At 39.4% G+C, this 14,619-nt stretch overlaps 1 protein-coding gene across 1 annotated transcript in view; it reads right to left on the reverse strand.

Annotated features, from left to right (window-relative positions):
• The window catches only part of LOC122562338, a 410,892-nt gene that overhangs the window by 128,214 nt on the left and 268,059 nt on the right, over window positions 1-14,619 (reverse strand). The window contains exons 9-11 of the mRNA XM_043715214.1: window positions 8,870-8,916; window positions 6,323-6,430; window positions 594-650 (exon numbers count right to left, since the gene is read on the reverse strand). Of these exons, the coding sequence (XP_043571149.1) occupies window positions 594-650; window positions 6,323-6,430; window positions 8,870-8,916 (212 nt within the window). The remainder of the gene's footprint in view (window positions 1-593; window positions 651-6,322; window positions 6,431-8,869; window positions 8,917-14,619) is intronic.

A 14,619-nucleotide genomic window follows, 5' to 3' on the forward strand; every position in this document is an offset into this window, starting at 1 on the left:
CCATTTTTGCTCCTTCACAATCTACAGACCCAGAAAATAACTCCGACTTATTCCTCTACAAAACACTGCCCCAGATTAAATTAATAGTTATGGCTTATATTTTAAGTTTAATCAAGAGACTTATCTCAAAAAACATATAATCAAGAAAGAACCCATTCTACTCACTACTACAGACTTTCTGTAGGTCACACTTTAAAACAATACACTTATCTGCTTCTGTGCCGTGAACTTCACCCGAACAGCTCCTCCAAGATCAGTTGTGAATTTCACTGTTTGTTAATTTTCTCAGACGCACTCCGATGTCCAGCGATACATGAATTCAAACAGCAAAGGCAGTAACTGTGCAAGTTCACTGCTGTGTCAATTTCTTTCTCTCTCCTGCACTGACCTCACCATGCGCTTCCTTTGTTTGTTCTTCTCCCTTTTAAAACTGCTGTTGCTTTAACTTTTCTTTTCCAAATTTCCAAAACAATGCAACAGCACATAAAACAGTAATTGCTGCTCCTGGATTTTTCCTGTCCTCCATCTTAAAGTAACCTTTCATCAACAATGAATGCGCGAACAATGTGTAAAATAAATAGAATTATTTTTACCTGACCCATTTCATCGAGCTTCACCATCCACCCTTTCTTAAAATTCAGGAGATCCGGCTAAAAAAGAAAAGGGTGAATATTAGCAAAAACAATGCCAACCACTTTAATTCATTCTCCATGTATAACAAACAACTTGCTTGATGTCCACATTTGATTACCTGAACAAGGTAAATAATTTCAACTTAAAAAATGTCAGTATGGCTCAGTTCACAGCATTCCTACTTCGGAGTTGAACTTCAGCATTCAAAAGGCAGTTCAGGATTTTAGTACATAATTTACATTTAGCAACAGAACTATTAAAGTACATTATTAAAGGTGATGCTTTGAATTCAAGTCTTTGTCTACCTGTATATATGATCAATGTTTCCAAAGCAAGGAAGAGAGTAGGGAGCTCTTAGTGTTCTGTAAAATATTTCTTTCAGTTACTGTTTAAGAGCTTGCTGTGTACAAACTGGTTGTCATCTTTACCTACATAACTAATTACACTTCAAGAAAACAATTAACCAATTATACAGTACCTCATCAAATTTTAAGGATGTAATGAGATACTGCATAAATGCATCTTCCATGTCAAGAGAAACACACATGAAACTTACATATGATCTTCCCCCCACTCTCAAAGGAACTTTATAAACACCAAGCCAATTAAGTTAACATTACAATATGCTTTATTTGATGCTAACAATTGAATTTTACAGGAAACCTATATAATACCGAACATACCTTTAATTTTATTCATGAACAAATATTTATTCAGTTTATATTTAAAAAGAGTTAAGAAACTTTAGCTGTTTTTGATGTCATATGTCCCACCTTTTTGTTGGGGGATGGAATCTAATTACACTAAATGTTGATATTTATTAATTTTAAATTCATATTCTTCAAAACATGGCCCAAGCTAAATAATCTGCTTCCCATATTTCATCCATCCCTGTTTTATGTTTGAAACATCTAGCTCATATCTCTTTTCAAGTGCTTTTTGCTGCATTGAAGGTTAGTTTAGTTTTAATATTGATAAATACAAAAGAATTAAATCCCACAATTTTCTAATAAACTCTTTCTCATGCATTAATTGAAATTGGGATGCGCAGAGTTGTACAGGGAGTGCAACTTGTAGCTTCAACAATCAACAAAAATTGACATTTTTTAAAAAAATGACTGAGGATACAAACTTTGAAAGGTAATTGATCAAAGACATCTTGAATAGCTGGGCTATTTTACAAGTCATAGAATCACAGAATCCCTCCAGGGTGGAAACAGGCCCTTTAGCCCAACAAGCCCACACCATTGCCCAACCCAATACATTTATCCTGACTAATGTACCTAATTTACACATCCCTTAACAGTATGGGCATAAGGCTTTATTTGTTGTAGCTATATTTGAAAGTTTGAGACTAGTCTATCTATAGTTTCACGAAAACATCAGAGTACTCTTTGTTACTGAAAAGCTGTTTCTGACTGAATTTGAAAGTATCGATCTGATAAATAGGGAAACATAAACTGCATTGGTATATTACCTTGAACATAGTAAAGCTTGAAGGTGAATTTCAATGCAAGCTCAGACAAAATGCTAGTTTGTGCAGAACTACAACTTTTTAATTTATATTTAATCTTGTCCACATATACAGACATGCACATTTAGAACATGCATTCAAAAGGACAAAATTTACCTCGCCCACTGGTCTGGATGTAAAATCTTTGAGCCATGCAGACTGCGAGCAGGGCAAATGAATGGAAAAGAGGAGAAGACAAGAACATAAGAAATGGGAGCAGGTATAGATAATTCAATCCCTTGAGCCCTGCCACTTAATACGGTCATGACTGAACTTTTACCTCAACTCCATTTTCCTGCCTACTTTCCATCTCCCTTGATCTCCAAAGAGATCAAAAGTTTAATCAAGCCCAGTGGTGAATATAATTAATAATGAAGCACATTCAGATTGCTGGAGTGAAACATTTTAAAGATTCCGTATTTAATAAATTTCTCATTTCAGTCCTAATTGAGATTGCCTCATCTTGAGAGTGTGCATCTGCCTCCTTCCTCTTCCCATCCCAGGTTCCTCAGGAATAAACTTCAGGGTTTTCCCTGTCAAGCTCCTTGAGAATCTTCTATGAGGGCTAATTTATATCGCCAATTATCCTCATTCTTTTGCCACAGGAACCAACCATTTTTATGCTGCCTCCCAGAGAGGAAAAGAAAGTCAGGCATTTTTGGTCAGGTACTCAGTTCTCATTACTGGATAACGACTGCTGACAAATACATTGGGATAAGACTCAAGCATATTAAAAAGGCTTGAATGGTCACTTCCTGCTCAAAACGTTCTGAATATAGGACTTTCAACATTATAAATTATTAATGGCTAATGATGATGTAGACATTTAGCAAACTAGATCAGATCACATTCCTAAAATGATTAATGCATTATCTTTTGGAGGTTAAACCTGTAAATATCTGAACCTTAATTACATGATAAATCTGCAATATTAATGTAGCAAAAACCTACAACAAGGACAAAGCCGCAACATCCAGTATTGGTTAAAAGGAGACATGTACCAGATTCAATTTCAGAAATAATTTCCGCACTAATATGTCAATCAGGAAGAGCACCAATGAAAGTTATTTTAAGATCAACCCATATTATTATAATATTGGTCTTTGTCCTATGTATACAATTCTGATGAAGAGGTAATGTGAAAGTTTGCACTACTGCGAAAAGAACTCTACAGTAGAGAAAACTGAATTGTAACAGTGACTTTGTTTTAGAGATAATATAAATGATGCAGTAAATAATTCTGAAAGGCCCAGGATTCTCAAATGCACATTTAAAATAATTTCAAATCACAATTAGAATCACAGAAAGACAATTCTATTATAATGCGTATTACGTATGGAAATTGGCTGTGTCCTGCTTCTTGAATGAGGAATAACCTACCGATCAATACACAAAAAAAACAGGACATCAGTTTGAAGTGCTGCTTGATATATAGCTCCCTTCTACCATAAAGGAAGGGCTGGAGTAGTAAGTTGCCCCTCCTCAGCAAACCTGGTCCATGGCTCCCAATTGAAAAATGAGTTGCCTTGGCTGATCGACATTTATTTACTATATTCTATATGTCATCCTTATAAAGCAATAATATATTGCTTTATAACAGCATTTTTGAAAGTACCAAAAACGTCCCAAGTTGCCATTAGGAGGCCTAAACAAGATTTGACACACAGTTACTATTGGGGGTGTTAGGGCAGTTGACCTTAAGGTTTGGGCTTGGGAGCAAGTTTTAAACAAAAAGTCTTAAAAGGAGACAGATAGAGTGGGAACTCCAGAAGTTTGGGCTTCAGCAGCTGAAAGCATAGCAATCGGCACTGCAACAATTAAAACTGGAGATATTCAGGGCCAGAATTGGAAGATTGCAGATATTTTGAATGATTGTTGCGCTGGACAAGATTGCATGAATTAGAGATGTTCAAGGTGAGAGTCCAACATGTTTATATGATATCATAAGCGTTGAGTGTTGCCCCTTCATCAGGTGAAGTATCCACCCCAGTCCAACACAGGCACCTTCACATCATTACTTATGATGGCTGAACCGGACTTGGTGTGAATTATGACACAGACAGCAGAGTTTCAAGATGAGCTGATTTGGAAGACAGAGGCCAGCCAAGAATGTGTTGGAACGGCCAAAGCCAGAGATAGGAAGGCATAAAATTGTTAGCAGGAAACAGGCTGAGCAGGATGGACGACTTAGGCAACACTATCAAGGTAGTAAGCAGTAGTTTTGTCACTATGTGGCATGTAGTTGGAAGCTCAGTCAAACAGAACATGAAGGCTGCGAACAATCTAGTTCAGCCTTAAGCAACTGCAAAGGATAGTTATGGAGGCAATAGCTCAGGAAGGTTTGTGGGGGGAGTAAAGGTTCAGTCTTCCTAACATTTAACTGGAGAAATTTTCAACCCATCTAATACTGGCTGTTGTACGAGCAGCCTAACAATTTAGAGACAATGTTAGAGTGAGAAAGATGACGTTGAGGTAGAGCTGGTGTCATCAGCATTTATGTGGAAATTGGCACTGTGTTTTCGGATGTTGTTACTGAGTGCAGCATGTGGATGAGAAATACATAAGAGCAGTTATCCAGATCATTCACGAGAGCTTAATCTGAAAATAGATGTGAGTTTGCTCGCTGAGCTGGAAGGTTCATTTTCAGACGTTTCGTCATCATACTAGGTAACATCATTAGTGAGCCTCCAGTGAAGCACTGATGTTAGTGAACCACTTTCTATTTGTGTGTTTAGGTTTCCATGGGTTGGTGATGCCATTTCCTGTTCTTTTTCTCAGAGGGTGGTAAATGGGGTCTAAGTTGATGTGTTCGTTGATAGAGCTCTAGTTGGAATGCCAATCTTGCAAACTACCTTGCAAGAACTGTAACAAACACTACATTGGACAAACAGGCAGAAAACTAGCCACCAGGATACATGAACATTAACTAGCCACAAAAAGACATGACCCACTCTCACTAGTATTCTTACATATAGATGAAGTAGGAGATCACTTCAACTGGGACAACACATCCATCTTAGAATGAGCCAGTGACACGCACGAGAATTACTGGAAACATGGCATTCCAACTGGAACTCCAACTCAGACATCGACTTGGACCCAATTTACCACCCTCTGAGAAAAAGAACAGGAAATGACATCACAACAGAAAATGACAACACCAACCCAAGGAAACCTAAACTCAAATAGAGAGCGGGTCACTAGCACCAGTGCTTCAGAGGCTCACTGATGTTACCTAGTATGGTAACGGGACGTCAGCAAACAAACATTCCAGTTCAATGAGCAAGCATACATCCAGAACCTCAACCAGATGCTACAAATATTTTTAAAACTCGCTTTCTTAAAATATTTAAGAAGTGTAATGATCCAGAATGCAAGCTTGTTGCATGGACAATCAACTTGATCTAATTCCAGAATACACAGCATAGCAGTGCGACATATTGCCAAACTGCATTCCAGGCTTCTTTCGGCATTAATAGCAGATACATACATTCTATCAAGAGATCAGTAAGATTTCCCTAAATCCTTGTCTTGTTGCTTTGGGTAGGTTGGATACAGAGCTGTGGAAATGTATTTAATCCATAATCATTGGATTTTTCTTAGTGCTTCTTTTCACAATAAATTTAACAAATATGTTCTGACAATGAAGCAATGCTATCTAGGTAATAACATTAAAAAAACCATTGCAATGCTCACTCATCAACGTTTTACGTTTATCAATCTTCTCTTCTCCTCCTGTGTATGAAAACTTTCTTGTGCAGGAGTAAGGATTCAGAGATTCTGGCTATCTTCCAACACCCTTTTCAAGTGGTGGTGGTCATATGCATCAGATTATTCAAAAATATCACAGGCGATGTAGATTCAGCCCATACATGCACACTCTCTTAAAAAGGTCAATGGATAGCATGGGACTTTAATATTTTTTTCCATTCTTGAATCAAAGGACACTGAAACCAATTATATAGAAAATCTACAACTATTCAAGCTAACATTAGTTAACTGGATGCAGTACATGATTGGAGGCAAGAGTACTTCTTGGTCTGGACTAATCACTGTTAACTTGATAAATTCTGAATTGATGGAGAAATTTTAGTCAGATTTCTGATTGTAATTTCTGCAATATAATAGGATGATATATAAAAATTACAAACAAAAATGTTAATACAACAGTTTTACCGTCATAATGGATTCCGTTGTTCTTCTGTCAAGGGATTTTGCCCGCCGAAGAGGAGGTATAGCAGAAGAATGAAAACGCTGCTCTCTGACAGGTTTCTTTTTCATTTCCTAAAAGGAAAGTATCAAGTTAAAACAAAATATAGCATCAATTGAAATGTCCATTCATGACTTTAAAAAAATGACAATTCCTCTACCAAACTTCATTACACCCCATTTCTGTACATCTGAATAAAATCAGGATTACAAAGAATCTTACACTTAAAAAAAATTAGTTTCCATTCAATTCAGATCTACTGTCTTCTGCAGGGAAAGGGAGGCAAAAAATCTAGGAAGTTGATCCCTTTAAAAATTTGCATATGCCAATCAATTTGGACAGGTGGCAGCACTTCAGGAGCAATTACAAGTCCCCACCACAGATTGCATGTTTACTCTTTTTGATGAGTAGCAGAAGAGGCATTGAATGAGAACTTTGCAATGTAATAGTGCCTCATCAACACAGGAAATAATAATAATAATAATAATCAGAAGTAACCCCAGTTAAGAACAAACCCAGCCTATAAAATACTCAGACCCTGCAAAAATAGATCTTCTGAAAATTTGAAGTGTTTTTGCCTGCTGCATTAACCATCTGGAACTTTATTTAATGGCAGGTGAACTGCTTGAAAGTCACATTAATGAGCGTTTCAGGCCTGCTGACTTTAACAAGCCAAATGGTCCTGTAATTTTGATTCAGTTACATGAACTTGACAATCACAAAGTAGGAAAATACTATTTTTTATTTTTAGCCACAGAGAGTTCACTGCACTCTTTGTTGCTCAATAAGGTCAAAGGTCATCTCACACAGCAGGACATAACAGGATATACTTGACAATGATAATTATAATCAACTCGGTGGACACTTGCCAACACACAGAAAATTGGAAGTGACATGGAATTAAGAACTAAATTTACAAAAGCAATGAACAACTGCACGATATTGTGACTTGTTCAAATTATATTATTCCCTCTAAACAGTGGACCACAATGGAATTTGGAATACAATTGTGCAATCTATACAAAAATAAACTATGTGCACAAGTAAATAGTTTCTATCCTTTTCAAACTGTGTGGAGGTTCTCAAATTTCAGAGTTAGACTGCTTCTACTATGTTATCTGTTCCAAAAACTAAAGTGCAGTCAATTGTGCTATAACATGTTAATTCTGTTCTTCTGCAATCCCGTGTTATAAGAAAACCACATAATAGTAGCACCATTTAAACTAATGGGGCCCGAATTGCATTATCACCAATTCACGCTTCAGAAACAGTGTCCCCAACTCATCAATCGCATGACAGCAAATTCTCTTTATCGAAACGTGCGTCATGGCAGAACAATCTGTCAAATCTGTAGAATGTACAGAAGACTTTAAAAAATATTTTGTCAACGGATCAGATTTTAAAAATGAGCACTTGTTGCTATAAAATCTTTCACTACAGAAGGAAAAACAATTCTGGCCCATCAATGAGCTGTATTGTTGATCACTCAGCTCATGCCACTTGCCATTTTGAGACACAGTTTGAACTGGATTTTTATTTTTAAAACTGATGCAAGAATATGAAACTTAAACAGATGGTTACTTTGTGCTTGGGCCTAGTAGAGTGAATAGAAAATGGAAAAAATAAAGTTACAGCAAAAGGATATATGTGCTCACGACACACAACCAGTTACTTCTGGGGATTTTTGTTTTTTTTTAAAATCAATTTCACTCAGTCATTATAATCTATTATGATTATACTAAAGACAATAATGCCGAGGCTCACTTCAGGACAAATGTTCATTTCGTCCTTTACCCTGGAGACCCAGTATCTCAACCATTCTCTGGCATGATTCTTGAAAAGGTGAGAAGCAAAACCTGATAGCCTACTTGCTTGCATTCCTCCATGCATGTTGGCACCAGAGGTTTGGGTCATAAGTTCATAAAATACTTTAAACGATGGAAAAACATTGCTTTAAAAGGGATGGATACATGTATTTAAAAGCTCAATTTTTTAATCCGAACAGGGTCTAGAAACGCTCATGGTTCAATTATTGGAACAAAATCTAGTATACATTAGTACTTAAGTCAGGGAAGAATGTAAAACATTGTATTAATGAAAAACAGAGATATCAAGCCCCAGGGCTATAAACAATATTCTGTTATTTGATGTTTATTGTCAAACATAGCTACAGACCATATTAACAATTCCATAGCCCAACTGTGCCCAAGCCTATTTACAGCAAAACATTCCAAGAAACTACTTCCATAACTCAGCTCCAATTAATTTTCATAGTATACCTACATCTCTGTAAAAAAGACAACCACTGCTTAATAGTAAAACAAAAGCAAAGTATTGCACATGCTGGAAATTTGAAATGTAAAACAACTGTTGAAGGCATCAAAGAACCACATTTGACTCAAACCATTAAACATTGAAAGCCAAATAAAAGCTGATAAGTAGCAAGTTACATTCATGCTACACAAATGTCAGACAATGAACATCTCCAACATGAAAGAATCCAACAATCTCACCTTGACATTCGAGATCTGAGAACATAAGATGTAGGGGCAGAAGCAGGCTGTTTGTCACACTGACTCTGCTCCACCATGAGTGGAGATCATGACTGATCTGCTAATACTCAATTCCATGTTCCTTCCTTTTCTCCAGAACACTTGATTCTCTGACTGAAGAAAGATCTTTCCGCCTCGAATATACTGAATGAACCAGCTTGACAGGTTTCTGCAGTAAAGAATCCATTGATTGACTACCTTCAGACAAGAAAGTCCTTCTCCTTCCTACATTAAATGAGCAACTCAGCATCTGGATGGGTTTACGAATAGGAAGGGTTTAGATGACAATGGACCAAATGGACTAGGTCAGATTCCGATGTCTGATCGATGAGCACCAGTTGGAGCAAAGGGTCTGTTTCCATGCTGTATGACTCTATAATTCCTTACTCTGAGCATAATGTATTTGCGCAAGCATGGTGGACTAGGATAGTGCCACTAGCCATTTTAGACAGGAAAGAGCTTAATCTAACTTTCCTTCCTGAACAGTTGAATACAAGTGTAAGTTCAAAAAAAACAGACCATCTCAGGAATATCTGATTTTAAATGGGGAGAAGCAAGGTAGTGCTAAACCTTTTGTGGTACACGGTGCTATCAGGCTCTTTCCATTTTAGAAAGTGGGAAATGTTTGGCATTGTAGGACTTTATGATGGAGAGAGAGCTGGAACTCCTCCACAGAGATTCCATTATTTTCTTCAAGCTAACAAAATTGAAGCAGATATCATTGTCCCTGCATTCCTTAGTATTAGAGCTGGAAAACTTATCACACACTGAGGAGTCTGGTGCAGCCAGAAAAGCCAGCTTCCAAAAATTATGAAGTAGACTGCAAAGAAGTTACCTCAGAGTACAATGGGATCTCGATCAGATGGGCCAATGAGTGGCAGATGGAGTTTAATGGAGATAAATATGACGTGCCGCATATTTGAAAGGCAAATCAGGTCACGACGTATACACTTAATGGGGAGTATTGCTGAACAAAGAGACCTTGGAGTGCAGGTTCATAGTTCTTTGAAAGTCGCAGGTAAATAGTATAGTGAAGGTGGCGTTTGGTATGCTTGGTCAGTACATTGAGTATAGGAGTTGGAAAGTCAGGTTACGGCTGTACAGGACATTGGTTAGGCCACTTTTAGAATACCGTGTGCAATTCTGGTCTCCCTCCTTTGGAAGACTGTTGCGAAATTTGAAAGGGTTCGGAAAAGATTTACATGGATGTTGCCATGGTTGGAGAGTTTGAGTTAAAGGTAGAGGCTGAATAGGCTGGGGCTGTTTTCCCTGGACTGTCGGAGGCTGAGGGGTGACCTTAGAGGTTTGTAAAATCATGAAAGGCATGGATAGGGTAAATAGACAAGGACTTTCCCTGGGGTGGGGCAGTCCAGAACCAGAGGGCATAGGTTTAGGCTGAGAGGGAATTTAAAAGGGACCCAAGGAACAACTTTTTCATGCAGAGGGTGGTGCGTGTATGGAGCGAGCTGCCAGACGAAGTACAATTACAGCATTTAAAAGGCATCTGGATAGATATAAGAATAGGAAGGATTTAGAGGAAAATAGGCTGAATGCTGGCAAATGGGAATGGATTTATCTTGAATATCTGGTCGGCATGGACGAATTGGACCAAAGGGTCTATTTCCAAGCTGTAAACCCCTATGACTCTATATAAATAGTACAAATCCTACAGAACCATTTTTCACCAAAACTATTGGTGATTGTGGAAACGTTCAGATTTTACTAAAAACGAGCATGACGGTGAATCTCTTTCCAAGTTCATAGCAGTTTAAAATTAGCAATTCAGAAACATCTTAACTCGATGCTATTAGAGGTGTGGGTTTAAGATATGAAGCAATGCAGGAGAGATTATTGATGGCAAGGAACCTAAAAGAAAGCACTGGAAATAGCAGTTTTGACGGAACTACCAGCCAAAGAAGCTAAACAGATAAGATCGAGCAAGAGAATTCACAAAATGGCAATGGAGAGATGAGTGCCAATATAGACTCAGAGCTGTTATTGTGGTAAAACAGGTCATGCAACAATAAATTGCATGAACAAAGCAGTATGGGGGAAAAAATGGGCACACTGAATGGGTGTGTTTGAAGAAGAAACATGTTAACATAGAGCAAACAGAAACCAAAGAGTTTAAAAAAAGTAGAAAAAAATCTACACAGGGGACAAGTCTGGACTCTCAGTCCAAAAAGGAGATGTTATCAAAGATATCAGCCAGTACTGGCAACACCAACTGACACTGGGTCACTCCCTTGCTGAATGGCAAACCACAAACAATGGAGGTGGACACCGAAGCAATGGCTTCACCGAAATGTGTGCCCATCACAAGGAGCAGTCACACTGTGCTACAACCCTCAATACCTGTATACAGTCCTAGTCCAGTTTAAGAGATACCTTAAGAGTTTGTATCAATGTGAATTTTCAGTTGCAGCGAGTCTGAAGGTTTGTCCTTACACATTACCACAGGAGGTTTTCTAGTCTTAGTAGAAAGAACATTGTTGGAGAAAATCAAACTCAACTGGGCTGAAGTAAATCATTTGCTAGATTCAGAGATCGATTGATCACAAATTAAAAAAAAACATTATTTTGAGTGGCATGGAAAAGATCTCCGTCAAATTGAAAATCAACAATGAGAATTGAACAAAATGTTGCAATGCTGGATGAGTGCCTTATGAATTAGACCAAAGGTCAATGCAAAATTAGAGAGGCTAGTCAACATGAGAATCTTTACAACTATAAATGAGAGAGATTGGGCTATATCGACGATAATTTCCCCTCCCACATGGTCAATAATATCCTCCAGCGCATCTCATCCACTTCCTGCACCTCCGCCTTCGAACCCCATCCCTCCAACCACAACAAGGACAGAACCTCCCAGTCCTCACCACCTACCCACCAACCTCCACATATATCACATCACATCATGCTCCGCCATTTCCGCAACCTATAAACGGACCCCAACACCAGAGATATATTTCCATTCCCACTCCATTCGCTTTCCGTAAAGACCATTCCCTCCGCAACTCCCTTGTCAGGTCCACACCCCTCACCAACTCGCCCTCCCCTCCTGCCGACATTTCTTGCCACCACAGGAATTGCAAAACCTGCACCACCTCTTCCCTCACCTCCATCCAAGGCCCCAAAGGAGCCTTCCACATCCATCAGAGTTTTACCTGCACTTCCACACGTGTCATTTACTGTATCCATTGCTCCCAATGCAGTCTCCTCTACATTGGGGAGATACGATGCTTACTTGCAGAGCACTTCACAGAACATCTCTGGGACACCCGCACCGGTCAACTCCACCGCCCCATGAATGAACACTCCAACTTCTCCTCCCACTCCACCAAGGACGTTTAGGTCCTGGGCCTCCTCCATCACCACACCCTAACCACCTGACGCCAGGAGGAAGAACATCTCATCTTCCGCCTTGGGACCTTCCAACTACACGGCAATGTGGACTTCACTGGTTTCCTCATTTTCCCTCCCACCCCCCCCACCTTATCCCAGGTCCAACCTTCCAACTCGGCACTGCTCTCATGACCTATCTTCCTTCCTACCTATCCACTCCACACTCTTCTCCGACCTACCACCATTACCCTCACCTCCATCGAACTATCGTACTCTCAGCTACCTTCCCCCCCCAGCCCTAAACCCTCCCATTTGTCTCTCTACCCTCTCGACTCACAAGCCTCATTCCTGATGAAGGGCTCTTGCCTGAAATATTAATTCTCCTGCTCTTCGGATGCTGCCTGACGTGCTCTGCTTTTCCAGCACCACACTCTTGACTGATCTCCAGCGTCTGCATTCCTCACTTTTTCCATATCTTGCACATATCTGCAATGATTTTAGGTTACCATTAACATAGTACTTCGTGCTGAGCAGTGTCTTTTGCCCTTAATCAATCAACTATTTGCTTGACTAGATGGAGGTCACCCTTCCAGTTTAAAAAAAAATGACCTGAATAAATAAAACCAGTTTCTGGATGAACATAGATCCTGAGCCACAGAAATACTTAATGATCATGACAAAAAGGACTATTGGTCCTGCAATCAGAATTTAGGGCCTTTGGTAGAAGCTAGCAGGCAGAACCTCAAATGCAGTGATCTCCAGAATTTTCCCTGTGTCATGTGCAAGGGGCTACAGAAGTAGCAACATAAAGCGGATGAATGCATAGCTGAAATGATGGAGGAGGAGGAGGGAGGGCTTTAGATTCCTTGATCAGGCTCTGGGAAGATGTCACCTATACAGGCTGGACAGGTTTCTCCTGAACAGAGCTGGGACTGAGTTTCTTGTGGGACGCTTTGCTAATGCTGTTTGGAAGGCTTTAACTAACTTGGCAGGAGTGTGGGAACTAAGAGAAAATAATAGAAAAGATAAGCAGAATTCACAAAAAGTACTTGGAGATACTACTGGTACTAGGACAGCGAGTAGCAAGTTATGCAGGTGGAACAAGGGAGAAAGAAATGAAGTCCAAAACTGAGTTAACATCCATACATATGAATGCACGAAGTATAGTGAACAAAGCTAGTGAGTTAAAGTTACAGATTGCCATTTGGAAATATTGAGACCAGGATCAAGGAAGGACAAGTAGCATGGGAACCAAGAGAGAATAGCAGAGGAAAACATCGGTGTTTGCAAAATACTTGGCAATACAGCTGACACAGCAACAAAATAAGAAAGAAAGGGAGAAAGACATTAAGTCCAAACACAGTCAATGTCTTCATGCATTTATGTACAAAGTATAGTGCATAAGGTTGGGAAGTTACAGATACAGACTGCCATGTGGAAATTCATACAAACCGTACATTGTGGAAACAGGCCATTAGGCCCAACAAGTTCACACTAACCTTCCGAAGACTATCCCACCCAGACACATTCCCCGACCTTGTTACTCTACATTTCCCCTGACGAATGCACCTAACCGACACACCCCTGAACACAATGGGCAATTGAGCTTGGCCAATTCACAAAACCCGCATATCTTTGGACTGTGGGAGGAAACCGGAGCACCTGGAGGAAACTCACTCTGACACAGGGAGAATGTGCCAACTCCACACAGTCATCCGTGGCTGGAATTGAACCCGGGTCCTTGGCGCTGTGAGGCATAGTGTTAACCACTGAGCTACCCTGAGGCCCAAATGAGATGTTGTGGTGAAAAAAGATCTGGAATGAAAGACAAGACTGGGTATTAAATACTTCTGGGTATAAGCTGTTAGGAAAGATAGAAAAATAAGGGAAAGAGGAGAAGTAGCAGTATGGTCAAGGAGGGCATTGAAATGTTGGAGAAAATAAAAGTCTCAGAGGGTTTGAGGAGAACAGAGTTTGAAGGAATAGAATGGAGACGGTTACATTGTTCAGAAAAGTTTACACACAACTAGTGGAAAGGATATAGAGGAATAAATCGGCAGAAATAGTGCAGAGAATTTCAAATAAATCTATGAAATTCAAACAGGACTAGACAGGGGATAGACGCAGGAAGAATCTACCATTGGTGGTTAAGTCCAGAAGCATAAGAAATAATCAAAAAGGAAAAGGGGCACAGCATTCAGGACCACAATTACAAGTAACTCCTTCAGTCAGAGATCAGTGAGTCTATGCAATCCATCGATAACAGTCAAGCCCAAAACATTGCAAAATTTAAAGGAGATGGATACAGCTCTAGGGGTGAAAAAGATCAAAGGGGTCAGAGAGAGAGCGAGAGAGAGCGAGCGAAA

The sequence above is a fragment of the Chiloscyllium plagiosum genome, chromosome 24 (assembly GCF_004010195.1).
Source record: "Chiloscyllium plagiosum isolate BGI_BamShark_2017 chromosome 24, ASM401019v2, whole genome shotgun sequence".
NCBI classification, from domain to species: domain Eukaryota; kingdom Metazoa; phylum Chordata; class Chondrichthyes; order Orectolobiformes; family Hemiscylliidae; genus Chiloscyllium; species Chiloscyllium plagiosum.